The 19,983-nt window shown below is 45.1% G+C and overlaps 1 protein-coding gene across 1 annotated transcript; it reads right to left on the bottom strand.

Moving 5' to 3' along the window:
* Nucleotides 1–48: 48 nt before the first annotated feature.
* On the bottom strand, nt 49–19,824 carry LOC142589659 (dynein axonemal assembly factor 5-like). Its single transcript, XM_075701189.1, has 10 exons — nt 19,169–19,824; nt 17,689–17,881; nt 16,052–16,125; nt 15,427–15,656; nt 10,735–10,932; nt 9,025–9,168; nt 7,164–7,326; nt 5,988–6,244; nt 3,574–3,877; nt 49–2,417 (listed from the first exon to the last, which is right to left on the bottom strand). Exons 1-10 carry the CDS (start codon nt 19,797–19,799, stop codon nt 2,353–2,355), a joined length of 2,259 nt encoding a protein of 752 aa, XP_075557304.1. The 5' UTR covers nt 19,800–19,824; the 3' UTR covers nt 49–2,352.
* Nucleotides 19,825–19,983: the final 159 nt, after the last annotated feature.

Below are 19,983 nucleotides of genomic sequence, written 5' to 3'. Positions count from 1 at the left end.
ACCATCATCATGGCTGACTGAACAAAAAGACAACACAAAATGGCGATCAAGACTTTTTAAACACTTCTCTTTATTGCCAACATTTCGCTGCAGACTGCTGTTACACTCTGCGTCTAGCGCAACGCTGTAGTAGTAAAGGATCGCACTAAGATAAAAGCCTGACTGGCTGCTCCTCAGTCCTCTGAGTGCAGTGAATTGATGTTTACTGCAGGCGATAACCCTGCACAACAAATGAGTTAACTTGGCACAGATTTGCTGCACTGTGCTAATCTAACGTAGCAGACTGCACTGAGCACTGCCCTGATTGTTCACGGTAATGCAATGGACCTTGTGGCACGGATCAATGGGTCAGCCTTCTACTGTACAGACAGTAGGCTCAATGCTGGAGCTATTGACTTCACAGCACTACCGGGGCCGGCCTCTACAAAGAACCAGCAAGATCAGTTTCCTTTGCAAATCCAACAGCTTTGAATAGGCTTGAGCTAAAGTGGGCTGGTATGGGAGACCAAATACAAGAATGCATGCAGTTCATCAAAGGGAACTGATGCCAGAAGAGAAGTCTATGGGTCAAGGGTATCGTCTGTGCTATCGGGGTCGAGCTCTGTTCATGTACAGGGGCCGTATATATGAAATGGAACGTCTAATCAATACTCAGTGAACAGGTACTGCAGAAGCAAGAGTTGGAATACCACTTGCAGGCGTATGCTAATGACACCTCATTCAACCAGTTGCATTTTTCACTGGTCGATCTGGAGCTACTGCCGAAATCCTTGAGCAAGCTCTCGGGTTTCACAAATCTTAATCAGCCAGCGGAGCACAGAAACGCTCTGTGGGGAATCACACAGGAAGTCTGCGTACACATGACACAAACCGGATCCGGAAGCCATGTCCAACTTCCGCTCTGTTCGTTTCCACGGCAGCCAAAGTCACCGTCCCCCGCAGTCGCCCGTGTGTAATTTGACTGCGGCAGTCGCAGAGTCCGTCGTTTCCATGTCGCACACGCAAGGATTTTGCGTGGACAAGGTGCATAGAACGCTTCGCACAGCACCTGCGTCACCTCATAATCGCTGTCGTCCGAGCTCTCATCGCTAAACGCGACCTCTGCAGCTGCACCGAACGCAGCCATTTTGCGAAGCAACACAATGTTATGCATACCAACGGGGTACCGATTTTGCTTTAAGACGGAAGTGATGCGAGCTATTTCTGCCTGAATCCGCACCTCGGTGGAGGAGCAAGTGAGAGCGATCCAGCGCAGAGCGAGTTGATCCGAAACGACCAGCGGAAAGCACAAACCCGCTCCAGATCGACCAGTGAAATTCAGATTCGTTGCCACAGAGCAAAGAAATCCTGCTCCGAATTGACCAATGAAAAACGCCGTAAGTACTTCATGGCACCTTGTCATTTGGCCACAAGAAAGGCAAGGACCTTTAACAGTCTGGAACACAAATTGGGGTGTTCCCATTCATATTGGTGCACCTTGTATACAGAATGCACCATGGCTGCTGCCTATGAGTACTGCCTATGCTTAACAGCAACTATTAACATTGTTGAGGCCAGCAGTTTGTCTAATACCTAACCTAACATGCCACTCACAGTTCCTAACTGCAGGTACACAATGTACTCATTTTTGACTGTTCTCAGTTCATTCCTTGTGGAACCAAATGCACAGGATTTATGAGTACACTCAGTACGTGACAACTACCAGTCCATTTCTGCTTTCTTTTTTACTTATAAGAGAGAGCAGTAAGTTAACTACCACACTGATAAAGTGTCACGACCAGTATCGTGTGCGTTGTCTGCACTAGCTCCTACTGCGGAGCACTTTTAGGGGCACACAAGGGAGATGCTGTCAACCTTGTAAACACATTATATCAACAGAGTCATCTTTCAGAGGCCACTAGCAGACAGCTGAACAATTGAGACAGTTCAAGAAACTCTGGGAGTTGTACAACGCACATGTAATGAAACTGCTGACTGCTTTAACAGGTGCTGGAAATACCGGATTTTGGCAGCAACATTAAATACATATTTTCTCTCTCATTAACTTAAACGACGGACTCAACCGGGAACTGTGGAAGTCTCCAGTTCACAACGCAATGCCACGACAGATGGAACTAAATGAAAGCATTATACGATGTTGGACTATGTACATGTGCCGAAGCATGAGAATTAAAAATAAAGGGGGGGATTCTGTTGTAACAACAGTTTGATGGCGGAACAAACAGTTTTCTTTTTTTTTTCAATACTGGTAGCTGGCAGGTGGATGAAATGGGGCAGTTTTTATGACAGTTGCGGACCTGGTTGCAATGCAGTACGATGTGCTTCCTAAACAAGGTTTGGAAACATGCTTGTTCAGCCGGGCAAACCTTCCTCCATTTCCAGCTGCGAACTCGTGTCGGAGAATCGGCTGAGAGCCTCTGGAAAAGACAGAAAGGTGCAAATGGCCATGAAAAGTTACGTCACCTGGAAATTGAAATTCGGGCTGTTACGAGACAGCAGCCCCTAGGATGTTTGTGAAACTATGAACAGCCAACATGCTGTTGTTTTGAGTTCATTTGTGATGCATCATCGAATTACACTGCAGAACAAACACAGCTACATCAAAACAAAAAAAATGAAGCAGTGTCTATTTCTGTGTAGTTCTCTTTCTTCATTCCACACGGCAATTCAATGTCATGTGGTTGCTAATGTCATGTGGTTGCAATGTCATGTGACTGCACCAAATGCAGCAGCAATAATGACTGAAATCATGCACGCCTATTTCTCAACCAGGCAATTTAAACATTTAGAACTGTGAAGGTCTTGGCCAGTTGGCTATGCGTCTTCAAAGAGAATGGTACAGAAATGAGACATAAGGATTGAACAGGTGACAGCATTCTGTGGTGTTATATGTTCCATCCTATCTCTGAGCTTGAAACTGGACTGATTATAAAAGGCACCAACCAGCCAGATTTGCTATGTTCAAACCAACATTCCATAGCTACTTTGATTCATTCATCAGGAGTAACTTGGGGAAGCTCCAATCACTTTTCAGGCTCTGCACTCGCCTGAACTCATGTGTACTCACACTCGTCGGCATTCCTACTCATGCTCACCCGAACTCGCATTCATAGTTGCTTCCAATCACATTTTCTGGCGCCCACTCGAGCTCATACTTGCGTTTGCTCCCACTCACTAGCTCTCACTCACATACACACTTACGCCCACTCACACTTGTCGAGTCACTCGCACGACAGTCCGTTCAAGCTCACCGTCACTGACCTTTGTTCATCCTCCATGTTAACCGGCACCCACTCTTGTTCATGCTCATGTCCACCCACGCCCTTCGTCACTCACCAATGCTCTATCTATCTCAGACAGAGCTGAGAAATAAATGCGGAGCAACTATTAGTCACTGCACTCATGAGTGAGTATGCTGACCTGTGGTCTTCGCTGTCTGTGTCCCATCTTAGTGCTGTTTTTTCTTTTTCTTAATAAGCTATGTGTAACTAGCCCACGTAAACTACAATCCTGCTGTTTGTTAAGTACCTTCAAGTACTTATATGCCATTCCCGTTAAATTTCATCTGCTCACCATGATAGGAAGCGGCACTCTCCCGTCCTCCGCTGCCTCCTGTTGCTGCGTCGTTCCCGGCACTGGTGGCATGCAGGGCAAGTGCGTCGAGCGCCTCCTCGAGGCCGTCCAGGGCGAGGTTCTCAAGGGCACGAGCAGCGGCCATGCGCACTTGGCGCGAGTCGTCCTCAAGCCGTGCTGCCAGGGCCCGCACGGCCAGCTGCTCGGGGACACACGCTGCAGCAGCCTGGCATGCTAGCATGCGCACCTGCGGTTGGCTATCCTCCAGCAGGCCCAGTACGGCAGTCACCACCTCGCCCGACACCTGCTCGAAGAAGTTGCGCTTGTTTCACCCCTAGTGTGGGCAGTGGCGGTGATAGTTTGCGCACTAGTGTGTGCACTAGTGTGTGCACTAAGGCTCGCAGCCACAGGCTGGTAAAATGAGCACAGCTCACTCTGCCTTGGTCATAAAGTACATTTAACTTAGGCCTCTCTCAGACTCACGTGTGAGCCTAACTGAGCAAGCTTTGGAGGGAGTTCACCACCCTGGGTTGCGAAGACAGTGGCAAGAAATGTGCTTTGTAGCTTTATCGCTGCCTCAGTCATCACATGTAGCACTGCCAAACATTCCGATACAGCAAGTCAAAGTTTTAGTAAAAGCTACTACTCCAAGTCATAGCCATAAAATATTCAGACAGAACCCATCCCTTGGGAATGTTTATCCTTGTTAATGCACTTTGCATTCAAGTGGTGGTGTACATGTAATTTGGTGGTGGGAGATTCATTATTGAGAGCATCGATAAAGATTTGTTTAATGTTATGTGCCCGAGCCAATATGCTGCTGGAGGGTGAAGCTAGGTTTGTACAGAACATATGACTCAAAATTCAAGGAGGGGGAAACGAACATTATTCGTACACATACACTGAAAAAATAAATCTCCTTTTTATTACCTGCAATTTCTTGCAGCTAAGCAGCTGCTGAGTTAGACACACATTTCAAGCTCTTCAGGTCACTTTTCTAAGTTGACGGTTCCTTTGTAATAATCTCAATCTTTTTCTGGCATGATGGTTAGTACAGCATCCGACTTCAGCCAAAGATACTCATGTTAAAGCCAAATGGTTGAAACTTATTTTCAGCAGAGCATGTCTGGAGCTTAGGGCTCAAAAATGGAGCTATGATGGCTATGGCGTAAACTACTGAAACAACAAAATAGTGGCATGGTTCGGTCGCTTGATCCGTCTTTGTCTAGCTCCATGATGGAAATGGTGTTTTAAATAAGCCTGTCATTGGTGGCTGTGAACAGGCCACATTGCAATGGTTTAGTGGCGCTCTCAAAGGAAAATAGCTAGGATTTTTTTCCCGATAGACACATGTCCATGGCATAGCACGCATGCGGATTTTGTTGATTTGAATGTTCAAAAGTTGCCTCCAACCCCAGTTTTCAAGGAATTCAAGGAGCACATTTATTTTCATTGAGCTTTAGGGTCCTTGAATCTCTTTCTTCAAATTCATGGGTTTTCAAGGAGATGTATGAAACCTGGTGAAAGAACTTGAGCTACAGGTGCATGGGGTGGCAGTTTTCATCGTGCTCCATGTACTGCAAGGAGTCCATGTTCTTGTTGACCAACCCGTCGCTCACATCAATGTTGGCTGTGACCACATACAGCTTGACCACCCATGCCTGTTTGTCTCTGTATGGCTAGTTGGTCCTGCAGCCGATGCTGTCGTCACACACACCCTGGCAGACAACGTCATACATTACCTGGAGGGGCTGCATGTTGTAGAGGTCCATGTCAACATTTCTGTAGCAGGGCCGTATACCATTGGGGCAATTTGTACCGGCTTCATTGCGGGTGACAAAATGGCTCTCATTATTTTCCCATAGTGTGAGCCACTGCTGATATGCATCCATGTATATGAGCTGTGTACTGCAGCCGGGATCCTCCCTTGCGCTTCCCTCTGGACACACTGCATCATCTAGCGATGCAATGTCCCCCTCCCAATTTAGCTCAATGTCCCTCTCCTTTTGAGTGGACTTTGAGATTGCACCGGAGGTGTGCCAACCCGTGCTAATGTTTAGAACCAATCCCTCGCTACCAAGCTCATGATCGTGGCCAAGCGGATGCAGCATCAGGCTGTTGTGCTTGGGGACCCACGTTTTATACCGACTAGTACCGAAGTTTTGCAAATCATTCTTTTTATTAGAAAGACAGCCAAAGTAAGGAGGCTAGAAACATGGCGCAAATGGCAAAGCGGGGGAAGTAGCCTAACAATGCTAATCACATTAAAAACCAACAGTTTTCCTAATTCAGGTTAGCCCATATAGGAGACTAAGTAGGGTTCAGGTGACCAAGATTGGCACGTCAAAAACATTCCACATGGATAGCATGGCTACATGATGCAACATGGTGTAATGCTACAGCAGTCGGCTGACCTGCAGGGATGGTATGCACTCCAGAAGCTGGAGGAGGCATCGCAGCCCAGAGGTCCGTGCCGGAATGCTTGGTCGTCCCGCAGCGGTCAGCAGTGGGAGCAGGGCCTGCAGCGCCGCATTGGTGCACTGAGGGGGCATCCGGCCAAAGGAGAGCGCCTGTTGGAGCACCGTGGCTGCCTGGGGCTGCCACTCCGGCCGCCGCTGGACTGCGTTGAGCAGCGCGACGAGCGAAGGAACCAGGTCTCCACTCTGTGGACCTGCAGTGGTTCGTCTAGTCAAGAATCCCCCTTTTTTTCTTCTGGCATTAGCTGGCAGCTGTGCATGCGTGTGAAACACAAGTACTCTGTTTTAAAAGGGCACTACATTGGATTATTATAAATTAGGCTTAACTGGCGCTGAAAACGATGGTTGCTGGCTAAGAAAATATGACCTACTTAAGAAAAGTGTTGCCACAACTGCACGAATGAATGCATGAATGAATGAATCTTTAATTGAGTAAGGATGGCCTGAAGCTTTAGTAAGAAGGAAAGGTGCATTTGGGCATAACAGGACTATATCAGCAAGTTTTCTTTTCATAATATGTAATTATGGGAAAGAAAGTTTGTTATTAAATAGTGAAGAGGCTTGTTGGTGTATAACTATTCATTAACATGCTGCTATGCAAGCCAGAGGGAGAGATATGCTTGGTAGAATGGGAGCACTAAGACTGAAAGGACAAAAAGAAATTGTGCAGAAACCATTGACTATGAGTGTCAATGTAAGCGAATAGCCCAAACGAATAAGCAAGCAAATGAGAGGGTGAGAGAGAGCCAGAGAGCCAGAGAAAGTAATCACACGAACACTCTTCTTGCCGAACCCCAACTATCGACTACCAACCACAAAAACAGCCGAAGGAGCCAAAGAAGGCTATTTACTTTAAAGGTTATGGGATCTTAATTTCACTGTTTACTCTCCTTTGTACAGTAATGCAAATGGTGAGGGCATTGGAAAACTGACCCCAATATACTACACAAGCCATAATAACCTCCCATCACGGCTTCCAGAACATCAACTTATCCTGACTCTGTCTCAACACTTTGCAGATGCACACATGACCATAACTTCCAGCTTCATTAAGGCTAAAGTTCTTCACACTAGAACTTAAAAGAGCCAGATAGAAAAAAGACTTAAACACACCTGCAAGTGAGACGAGCTCCCGCACGGCATCCCACTGTGTTGTCTTGGTGTGTGGCCGGTTTTCCGACAGGTCCTGGATCATGTCCTTGCCGTAGCCGACACACATGTCCTCCACACAGGGGAGGTTGAGCATGTCCGCAAGCTGCCTCAGCAGCATCGACACCTGCACATGAGGTGCAGATGCACTTCAATGTTTACGTGATCAGTAGCGACTGCATCAAAGTAATGCACATGAAGATGCCAGAAGAAAAGAAAAAGGAAGGTTTAGTGCTGTCCTTGAGATGCCAGCTTATTCCCCCACTGCTCCTGCCTAGCTGGCTTGTTAGTTTGTCCAACTGAATTGCTAGTTACAACAAGTTTAGTGCAAGACAAACAGCCACGCATACAACAAGAGATAATACAACCAATTGTCCCATCTCTCTTTGTACAAGGGTTGTCATATATAGGCTAAGACTGATGATGAGACTGAGGCCTCAAACCTAGACAACATGAGCCAAGCTATCTTTTGCCACCTTTCTAAACATCGTCCCCTATGTGCTAACTACGCCTTGCTCCATGTTAAAGTAATGTCCCTTATTTTTTTTTTCGTTCCCGACACATTCTCTTTACCCGTCCTACAGTCCAGAGCTGACACTCTCCGACTTCATTAAGTACCTCACAGCAAAAATTGCTTCGACATGGAACAAGAGACATGGGTTTTAAAGCTATCGTGCCTTATTATTGAACCAAATTTGATAAAAGTTTGCATGTTTGTTTAGTTTCTTTTTTCGATTCTTAAAATGCAATTCTTTTTTCTGTGCATTCATTATTTAGTGAGATAATTAAAAGAAAATTAATTTTGTTCTCTAGAACAATGGAGAAATAAACACTGCAAAAAAAAAATACATATGGTACATGGATCAATACCAGAAAGCATAAGACTCACAATGACGGAAGCACTTTTATGATTGGGTCATCATTTCTTGTTTCATATCAGACTGAACTCCATTGTTTTGAACACGGCCATGCAGTAGTCACACAAGACAAATTTTAAGAACTGTAAAACAATTTTTTTATACCTGCTCTCTATTTTGTGAACTCCAAACAACTAGCTTCATGCTGTGAGGAAAATTATTATTCTATCTGGTATAAGTACTGATGTGTTACAGTAAAACACATGCTGGGTGTGCAGAATTAGTGTTTTGAGAAAATGAAGAAGACAAACTAATCTCCCACCCAACAGTTTTAAAATTAACATATTATGGTTGAAATATGGACATAGGAGATAATAAACTTGGCAGATCAAGAGAATAATAGATGCAGAATCCAGAAATGTAATTTTACAAAGGCAAATCTTTTTTTGGTAATTTTTAGGCCAAAAGATCCATGTCTCCCCTTAAGACATTATAGGCGATCTTTAAGCAGGTGCCAAACGATGGCTTCACTCACGTTATCTAGGTTGGGGAAAACAGTGGGATGCGGGCATTTCACTTACTGAGGAGCATATAGAAAGGGATAAAGGTGCCGACGAATAATTTCCAGAAATAAAGATTTCAGAGCATTAGTCTCAGTCTTTATTGAACAATTCTCATATGTTTGATCTCTTGCCTTGCACTAAACTTATCGTAAAGAAACATGCACCAATCAGCTGAAGTATAAATTCTACTCAAACTGAGTTGTTTGATTTCGCCATATTTGCTCTGCCCTATCACTTAGTGTTCCTGTCCATGTCCTGTTGTTTGACTCGTTAGCACAAAATTTATGAATGATTGACAAGGCGACACCCTGCTCGTTTACGCAAAGACAGAAAATAAGATTCTACAGGAGCCACACCACAAAGATGCATGCCTGTTTCTTCTCCCACGTATACTGCCAGACAAACCTTTTCGGCGACGCATTCGTCCTGGGAAGAGCAGGCCCGAATACTCAAGCAGCAGGACAGCAGCTCTTTCACCGACAGGTCCATGGGGTCACACACACATGACAGCAGAGCATCCATGATTCCCAGCACCTCAAGTTGGCTCCTCTGCATGGCAGGAGATTCACAATAGAGTTTTCAACTGGTACGTATATGCTTCTGCGTATGTTTTAGCGTTACAGCTGAAACTCATTATAACGAAATCGTGTCCAACACGAAAACACATTTGTTGTATTACAAATGTTTTTTATAGGAATATATTCATTGCATGCGCATATTACTGAGCAACATTTAACATTTATTTCGTTATATCCATGGTCATTATGTTGAAGTTCGACTGGTGTTTTAAAGACACCGACAACAGCCCAGAATCTGTCGTGAGATGCTGGTAGAAATGAAAAGACCAGAATTTATAGTGATAGAATCGAGCATGCTAATTTAAGTAGGAATTAGCATCATTTTAAATTGCAACAGAAAGTCATGAAAAAAGGCATGTTGTGCCATCTGGCAGTGAGACCTCGGTGCAAACCTATGGATGCACTCAGATTAGTGTACATAAGTCAGCTGTTATGTGCAGCATAATTACTGTTTGAAATCACAGTCTTAATATTACATAGGTGTATAGACTTTATTTTATGCAAATTACAGACTAAAAAACAGTTCACGCAAACAAGCGATGCTGACTTCGCGGCAATGAGTGGACTGGCAGACCAAAGGCAAGCTGTGGCATCCCTCACTACATGATGGTGCACGAGGGCTTTTTGTACTCATGCAACTTTGTGAGTGAGTACCCAGAAGGCTGTGATATCTCCATGCAATACAAAATGACATTGACTAATTGTGCCGTAAATGGGTGTCAGTGCTACCTGAACAGCACTACTTGACTACTGGTGTAAAAGCATTGTTTCGATTTCGAAAACTTGGCCTCTTTAAGAAGAACACCTTCATTTGCATCTGACAAAAGAAGTTGGACAGGAAACCACGAAAGCACATGGCTATTATTGTAGAAATAATTCAACACTTCAGAAAACATGACCCACCCGAACATCGGCTCAATAAACAACATATTATTTTCTTACAGCCAGGGCCACACGTGTCGTCTGCTTTCCACCAATGCTGGCATACAATCGCTATCGCGCCCCCTTATCGCTGTTTCCAGCATGGTTCCAGCGTACGACTTCATGAGTTCGATCGCAACTACAAATAAAAAATTCAGATACAACATTTTCCGGCTAACATTTTAGGATTGGACACTCTGACTGGTAAGCTTTCCGCTCCACTAAAAAAGAAAGGGGTACCATCAGAATTGGTTGCCAGTCCCTTTAAAGGGGAATAATGTGATAGAGACACAAATATCAGTACTAGTCTCGGCACCTCGCTGCGCTGCGTTCAAAAGAGAATGCGCTGGAACACCATTCTCTTGCGTGACGCTTCTTGGCGAGCAAAAGCACAGTATTTCAACACTTCAAGTAATTGGGAATAACACGTTCACGGTATATTTATCAATGGCTATCTTGGACAGCAAGAAAGGCAGTCTGCAAAGGCAAATTAATACTGTCGCAGCACAAGGACCGATCACTTGCCCAATGCACAACGACTGAAGTAACACAGGCAGGAAGCATGCAACACAAGCAATTTCACTGCCAAATGGCTACTCTGTTAGCATATACTCACCGTATCAGCCGCAGCACCCGAGTACTCAAACAGAATGGGAAAGAACTGCTGTGCGTAAGGCCTCAGCCGGTCGGGCGGGCAGGGTCGTACGAGTGCAGCCAGAGCGTGCAGTGCGCCTGTTGAGAAGGGAACCGACACGGCTTCCAGCCAGCTCTCGGGGTCCACCCACCGGGCGCATGTTTCCAGGCTCTTTGTGAGCTGCAGGTGAAAAACAGAAAATGAATCTAGTAGTACTTGCTTCGTTAATAGGTCACAAAAGTTGTGGGGATGCTCTCAGCTTTCTTGCTTCCTGTGACATTCCGCTTCCCCACATGCTACACACACAATGGTAAATGTTGGTGTCATAGTTATGCAGCGTCCACGAGAGATGGCGTAAGTGTTCTGATGCAAGTGCCGCCTGCTCGTGTGGATAACAGGGGCGTGGGCTGACTGACCACTTGTTGCTGCTCCTCGCAGAACTGCCCAGCAAAAGGCTTCCAGTTCCGCTTCGGAGTGTGGCACTAGCATAGGTGAATGCGATCGCTTGGACATTCTTGCGTTGTTGGAACTGAACCCGCAAATAGCATGGTCCTTAATGTCTGTTATAGAGGGAGATTCGCTCAGCATCACTGCTTGGTGAGCCGAACCTCTCACCTGCTCAGCATAGTTCAGAGGCATTTGGTTAGCTGAAACTGTATTAAAACAGGAACAATACATGCCCTTTTTAAATGGTTGTACTACTGTGTGCTACTGTGTGCTTTGTTCTTTGTTACCAAGAGCACTTAAAATCTCACGAAGTCAGAATGCTGCAAATATACTTAAGCCAGCGAAAAAAGCACCGTCCGTATCCCTTCACCAGCTAACTTATGAAATTGCTCACTGCACCTTATACTTGCTACGATGGACAAAAACATGTGAACGAGAAAGTACGGCACCTCTTGCAAACAATAACTTGAGAGTACTGTCATATCTTGCAACATATTACATTTGTAAAAGTTGATGTGGGCCCCAAACTAAATGCACATGCCAACATCACAATTGATGAAAGCAGGAACAAATGGAAGTTCTCTAGTTAGCTATAGCTTGTTCACATTTCATTTGTTCATGTTAGCACAGCTTCATGTTAGCTAGCCTTTGTGGCAGTTATAAACAGTGCATAGTAAGCTACTTAAAGATTGATCCATCCATTCATCCATACATTCAGTTTCATCCATTCTATTCCATCTATCCCATCTGTCTGTTTAATTCATCCCATTATATCTCATCAATTTCATCCTTCCCAATCATCATTCCATCAAATTTCACTCCATCTCAATCCCCATCCATCTATTCCATTCCACTCCATCCGTCTATCCTATTCCATTCATCAATCCGCCCACCCATTAATCTATTCCATCCATTCCATCTATCCACCTGTTCCATTCCATTCATCCCACCCACCTATTCAACTCCATTTATACATCTATTCCATGTCATCCAATTCTATTTCACCTATTCTAGCCACACATTCCATTTGATTTATCCATCCATTACATCCATCTGTTTTGTTCCATCCACCCTATACATCCCTCTCATTATATCTCATCCATTTCATCCTCCCCAACCATTCATTCCATCAAATTCTATCCCATCTATTTCATTCCACTTCGTCCCAATCATTCCATTCCACTCCATTCACCCATTCATTGATTTCATTCCATCCATCTATTCCTTCCCTTCATCTATCTCATTACTCATTCCGTCCATCCATTTATCCATCCATCCATCCATCCTCTATCCATTCATCTATTCCTCTATCCCACCCTTGTACCTTGCATTCGATCCATCCATATATTTCATTCCATTCACCTATTTCATTCCATCTATTCCATCTAACCATCTATTCCATCTAACCCATCCATGTCTAACTCAGTGTTTCTGAAACTGCGGATCATATGGAGGGTTCAACTATGTGTACATTGTGCTTGCTGGGAAAGGGAGGAGTTTTCAGTCTCGGTGCCCATAGTCTTTCAATGCTGTTTAGCGCGCGTGCACTCACTCACTCACTCAATCACTCTCTCTCTCACTCACACACACACACACACACACACACGCGCGCGCACGCACATGCACACACACGCACACACACACACACACTGTCACAACTATGATGCACCAAGATTTTAAAATATGCAAATGCCACATAGCTGGACAGAACCAAGGGAATGTTGTTTGCCGTTGCTTGGAGATACTCAGATTACTTTTTGCATTCTGCCTAATTACATTATTGGTCTGAATTAATTAAGAAACTTCTCAAATATTATAATTTGGTGAAAAGCATCAATGAGAAAATTGTAGAGCAACATGAAATACTCCCGATACAGCTCTCTGTTGCTCAATACGTGCAACACAAGTGTTTTTCCGAGCGTGACGGAAGCCCACGTGTACTTGCAAAGTGCCTCGAGTGGCCAGTCACACGGCAATTTTGCGCATATTCGCGGGATTCATTGGGCATGCGGAACTGGGTATGGGGCATGGCTATTTACTTCAATGACTCTCTTTCATGTTGGGTTGGAGCACTGTGCAATGTGCTGCTCTTCAACGAGCCTCTTTGATACTAATTGGGGTCACTGGGCATGTGCCAGTATAGTTGCGTGCAGCTCTTCAATGAACGTCTTTGGCGCCAGCTTCAGTAACTAGACAGTAATTGCCACTGGGAATGTGCCACTCTATAACGATCAAAAAGATTCTCTTAATTTCTCTAATGCTCGGCGGAATCGAACCCACGCCGAGCGCAGACTTTATGGTGGCACTGATTGTGCGTGTCCTGAGCAGCGCCATGCAGCGGCAGCTGTGCAGCGGAAGAGGAGCCCAGGTGCATTTCAACCAGGCGAATGTACTATATTAGAAAACATCTGAAATTTCTCCCTTGCTGGATGGAATCGAACTCACGGCTCACAAGCTCCTCAAGGACAGCAGCCCAATGCTTTAGCAAGCTGTGCAACAAATGCAATGGGTATTTGTCACTTTTCAATGAACGCCTTTCATGCCAACATTTTAGCAAGCTCTGCCATGAATGCACTGGGTATGTGCCACTCTTCAATGAACCTCTCATCAACTTGGGTCACCAAGGGCCCTGTAACGTAAAACTATTCCAAACTCCTGATGTCAAATTTGCGTAACCGCCGACGTAAGCATTGGGCAGTCACCCACAGGGTTGTCTGAACAGATCAGTCAAACGCTCTCCTCGTTCATAGGAGGTCACTTTTGTTTGCTTGAAAAACGAATAACATTGCCTACACTGAGCAGCTTGTCTTATCTAATTGGCTCACAAGAGGCGAGGAGCCCGCTCAAGTGGAGAGGGATTCGATGGGGCCGAGCCACTGCACTGAAAATCGGTAACCGGATGAAGAGGGTGGTGCCGGCGTCTGTGATTGGTCCACTTTTCCTTACTTAGCTTACGGTGGCTCGCTGAAAATCACAGCAGCATGCGACGGAAGCTTAAGAGTGACGCTAAAACGGATCCTCAGCAAAGAAGAGTTGATAGAACAAGGTCGTAAATGTGCCGAACGTGCTCGAAAATGTTACACGGCCACGCAAAAAGTTTTATTACACGCAAATAAACCCATGCTCTCCGGCAGGTGCGAGTAGCCAGTGCCTGAGCGATCGGCGGCAGCCATCTTTTATTCCTTTCGGAATGGGACAGCCTGCGGCTATTCAGAAGAAAATTCAGTTTTGTTCGGCATATTAATGCATCTTTAACGCGTACACGTCACTTTGACGTGGTGAGTTTTTGCGGCTTTGTGACGTTGCATGACAGGCAGCTGAAGTGGGTGCAGCCTGAAAACTTTTGACCAATAGCTGAGGGTTAATGTTGAAAAGGCATCGAATCAGAAATTAAATTTTTCTTTTGTTCGGTCAAATCATGAATAATCAGTGTGTACACATTATATCAGATGGGGAGCTATTGCAGTTTTCGTGGTGTCGTGTGACAGACAGGTGAAGTGGGGGTGGTCCAAAAACGTGTTTCACCAATCGCGGCGGGCTGATTGCAGAATTGGAATAGAAAAGTTTGGAATAGTTTTACGTTATAGCGCCCCAAGTAGTATGTGCCACAGGGTGTGCAGCCAGAGAGGAAATAACTGTCAGTGTTTGCATGCATCGGTGCACAATGCACCTCATTTCGGATGCCACGCACAGATTTTCTGACAGCGCCACTAGATGGTGCAGTGGGTAAAAAGAAAAAAGCGCGAGAAAGGAGATCAGCTGCCACCCGATGCATTTCTCAGCGCCTGCACTGGTGTGCCATGCATTTCAAAGGCCATGGGCAGGCTTCGTGGCACCATTGCTAGAGGGCGCACAATGTCCATAGGGAAGCCTGAGAGAAAAGCCCTGCTGCAGTACACACCTAATACATAAGGTGTTTCAATGGTGGCAACACATTGTATCGCTATATTGCTTTAGTGTTAAGTGCATTACCATCTACAGTTCAAAAATTATACTATTAATAGTTTGATAATGATTCAATCATCGATAGTACCATCGACAGTTTTGCATCACTAGTGCGCTATCTATAACGCATAAGCAGACAAAAAGTTATATCTTTTTCGCTCTTGAATGAAATAATCATATTTGCATCAGTGTTGTAAGAGTTTTCAATTTAACGAAGTCTTCAATGTCACTAAATATTTGTCGGGTTGTGTCGACTCTGGTTAAACTGAAGTTAAACCTCACCCAGTGCCTGAGATCCTGTTCATCCCGGCAGAGCACAGTTGTGAGCGTGGGCAGCAATGAGCACAGGTGAGGTGCTGCATGCGCCCCGGCGTGTCGGAACGCTTCGCACAGGAGCTTCGCTGCGCGTAGCTGCTCTTCCAGCCGCCAGCCTTGTAAAGAGTCATGTGTCACGCCCATAAGGTATGGAAGGTGCTTTTGGACCAGAAGTCGACAGCCCTCACTCTCGACAGCTGCACGAAGGAGTCAGCGAAAGACACAATAAGTCTTGCAGTTGGCTTTTCCCACCAGAGGGCAAGTTTTTTAGTCACCGTGTAAGCGTAATCTTCTGCTAACCAAAAACGTAATAAGTTACTCAGGCACTGAGACTAACACAAAACAAAAATGTATTTTAGATTTATTTCATCCGACCCGATAATTTGTTACATACATGTTTACTTATATTGACATTCGACAGTACTTTAAAGCCTTATGAAAGGAAATTTTTCTAAAGAAGGCATTAACCTAAGGTTTGCCAGTGAATCACTGGCTAAACCTGCACTCTCCAGAGAAAAAAATAAGTTTTTGAGAGAATAATGCTGAAAATGAGGCGTTTGAAAGAACAATGCTTAAACTGATTAGTACTCACCAGGCCTCAATGACTGATCAGTTGCATACAGTTTTCCGACTGCATTCCAGAGGTCACTTGCTTTGGCACTAACACTGAAAAATGAAATGTTTTTTTTTTTTGTCAGGAAAGCTGCTACTCGAAACACTGCAGTCACTGCTCCTGCATTAACGTCATTAGCTACAATAAATTCAAATGTATCCTTCTATCTGAGGTAACATCCAAAATAGTGAAGCACCTCGCCTAGTAACCAATGAAAAACTTAATGCTCTAGGAACAGTACCAATGTTTACTTCTCAAGCAGAAGTAAATCACAAATTAACTTTTGTTCATCAAAATAAAGCTGGGAACCACATTTAGGAATGTCTCTAACCAATAGTGGATTTATTAAAACCCAACCTTTCGGAGCGAACTCAGCTCCTTCCTCAGGGGTTAATGAAGTATGGTGGTGGGGTGCAAGAAGTGGACAGAGAGTTTCACCAGGGACGGCAACTTGTTTCCTTGTCTCTGACCTTCACAGTATCTTAAAGTGTCACAAAAATCCCACGGTGACCCATGTGTGGCAACTGCGTTACGTATTATCTAGAAAGTCTAAAATATTCCATAATCGTGAGAAGATGAAATGCACATTCAGCTAGTTTGCAATGTCTTGTCACTTACATGCACATGCCAAGTAAGAAACGACACACATTCAAACATGCTTCTGCAATTCTTAACCTTCTATAGTGCCAAAACTCATGCTGTAGAACCAATGTCGCCGAGAGATGACTACTACACTGAGCTTCCTTCTTGAAAATGAGTTGTGCTTGTCAACTTGCATTTCACCTTGCATTTTAGTTTCAGTGGTGATACATTCTCTTCAGTGCTTTAATTTTTTTTTCCGTTATCAATTCAGTCAGGTTAATATGCTTACAACTTACATGTATGCTGAGGAAAACCTTCTTTTTTGGACGAAGCATCTTCCGTGAATATTTGGGGTAAATGCAAAATACAAGCTGCATGAGTGACTCCCCTTTTTTAAATAATCATGTACAGTCTTGCATCCAACATAAAAATAGCTTCATTATATCCAATAGTCATTGTAAACGTATATTCATTACAGGCTAATATTGGGGAGGAAAATTTGATTTACTTTGTTAGGTCCAATAATCCATTATATCTGCGTTTTTAATATTGAGGTATGACTAACATGCGAAAGTTTGGGAAGATAAAAGGCAATTCAGAAATTCCGAACAGTTTGTAAGGCTTTCTTTGTGAACAGTCTCGAACTTTTCTGGTCATGGCTGCTGAGTGACGAATAGTTCACGCATAAACAAAATGTCATTATGCGCCCGATGGTGGGATCAAACCTCAGGCCCTCAGCAGAGCATCCCAACGCTCAAACCCTTAGGCCACAGTCACACGTACACTTTTATCGTGCCTACAAGAACTAGCTCTTTCAGAGGACTGCCGTATGCATTAGACTGAGTAGCACGGGTGCGCGTGCCAATTTCCTTTACGCCTAAGACACAAGAAATAAATGGGCAAATTTATAGCATTTAATTGTCCGCTTCATGAAAGCTTCGCTTCAAACAGATTTTAAGATGTTCGTTGAATCAGCATAGCTTTTTTCTGGAAAGTATTTGGGAGTCAAAAGCCCTTTAGGTGTGCATACCAACCTTTCAACAGGATCTGCAAGTGCTATAAGCACAATGGGCAGCGCCACCGGTCCAAAAGTTTTAGCCACCCATCTAGCCGCTGCTGTGGCCAAAGCTATCCGGACGGCAGGAGAGCGGTCATCAAGTAGCTCTGCCACTGATGAGATGACAGTAGGCGTGAGTGAGTTGCAGTCATTCTGCTCAAGAATGGGGCCTGCAAGAATTGAATAAAATTTCTGTATGGTCATCCAATGCTAGGCAGCAGAAGGACGTTTCCGAGTCAGTAAGAGGCAGGCCAGAATGACATGCAAGTGCTGAGGAACAAACTAGAGGGCATGCGATGTGCGATTACTTGAACATGTGATGTGGCATTTTGTCATCATCATCAGCCTACTTATATCCACTGTAGGATGAAGGCCTCTCCCAGCGATCTCCAATTACCCCTGTCTCGTGCCAGCTGACCCTATCTTATGGCTGCAACTTTCCTAATTTCACCCCTCCACCTAATCGTATGCCATCCTCGACTGCGCTTCCTTTCCCTTAGTGCCCACTGCATAACCCTCAACAGACTACCACTTATCTGCCCTATGTGTTACATGTCCAGCCCAGCTCCCATCTTTTGCTCTTAATTTTAACTAGAATATTGGCTATCCCCATTTGCTCTCTAATCCACATCACTGTATTTCCACTTCTTAACGTTGTGCATATCATTTTTCGTTCCGTCGCTCATTGCACAGTTAACTTCTTAAGCTTCTTTGTTAAATTCCAAGTCTGTGCCCCATTTGCTAACGACTGTACACTTTTATTTTTAAGGATAGTGGTAAGCAGCCAGTCGTAATTTGATAATGCCCTCCGTATGCGCTCCAACTCATTTTTATTCTGTAAACTTACTTATGATCTGGGTCCTCCTGTGAGTAATTGGCCTAGGTAAACGTACTCCTGCACACATATAGAGGCTGGGTACTCCTGTGAGTAAATGGCCTAGGTAAATGTACTCATGCACACATTTTAGAGGCTGACTGCAAATTATGAATTCTCATTCTCTTGCCAGGCTATTGAACATTACGTCTGTCTTCTGCATATTAATCTTCCACCCTACTCTTACACTTTGTCTGCCGAGACCCTTAATTATCTGTCGCAACTAATCTCCGGTGTTGTCGAACAGGGCAATGTCATCTGCAAACAGCAGTTTGCTCAGACGTTCGCTGTCGATCCTCAGCCCTTATCCTTCCCAGTCTAACAACTTGAATACTTCTTCTGAACATGCAGTGATTAGTGTTCTAGAGATTGTGTCCCCCTGTCTGACCCTTTTCTTGATCGGCATTTTCCTGCTTTTCTTGAGTGGAGAAGTAAGCGAGCTAGGCATGAGCGCAGGTCTCGCTTGAAGCAATCGGCGTAACTTTGGAAAGAAGCAATATGTGCATCTGCCGTTAACTCTTGCACCAACTCGTGAGCGACTGTTTGTGCCTATGTCCCCAAGTGTTCAGATCGCGCTGCTTACCTAACGCTTGTACCGCAAGCGTCCGAAGCGCCGAGTGCTGGTGCCGCAGCGCTTGAACGAGCGCAGGTAGCATGGAGTCGCACTGCAGGTGGAAGTGGTTGGGCACGGCCTTTTCCAGCTGAACGGCGCAGCGGCACGCTTCCTTTTTCACTTCCACGAATGGGTCCACGAGACAGGCGCACAGCGTTATGACGATGTCGTTCAGGTGAGACGCGCACCTCGACCCAGCGCCCATGACCGTCCGCGTGAGCGCCTGAGCTTCGAGAAGGCGCACTTCCTCGGCCACTTCGCCCGCGCAGCTTGTGACCGGCTCACTGCCGGCGAGTAGACGTCGGCGCAGCGCCGGCACGATCAGGGCCACTACGTCGTCGGAGAGAGGCAGCACCGACGTGATGTCGAGGAGCAACTGAGCGCCGAGTTCGCGACACCGCTCGGTGGGGTCGGTGAGCGCGCCGATTACGGGACGGATGATGACCGACACGAGCACCTTGCGCTTGTTTTCGGGCAGGTCGCCGTGCAACGCGTTCACGGCCGAGCAGATGTTTTCCAGCGCCCGTTTCCTGATGTGCTTGTCCTCCGATTCGAGCCGCTCAAGCTCGAGCAGCACGTCTCGGAAGTCGTCCGTCGCCATCTTTCAACGCTTCGCCGCGGTTGCCCTTGACAACGCAGCTGATGCGTGCTTATCGCTTAGGGTGCATAAAATTCTATTATTTAAGGCTTCATTTCTAATTTCTCACGTATATTATTTAAAAACAAAAAATACATATGAACAATTTTTAAAGCAACTCGTCAAAATATCTTGAGCAAATGGATAG

The sequence above is a fragment of the Dermacentor variabilis genome, chromosome 8 (genome assembly GCF_050947875.1).
Source record: "Dermacentor variabilis isolate Ectoservices chromosome 8, ASM5094787v1, whole genome shotgun sequence".
NCBI classification, from domain to species: Eukaryota; Metazoa; Arthropoda; class Arachnida; order Ixodida; family Ixodidae; genus Dermacentor; species Dermacentor variabilis.
This window is presented reverse-complemented; position numbering and strand designations above follow the sequence as displayed.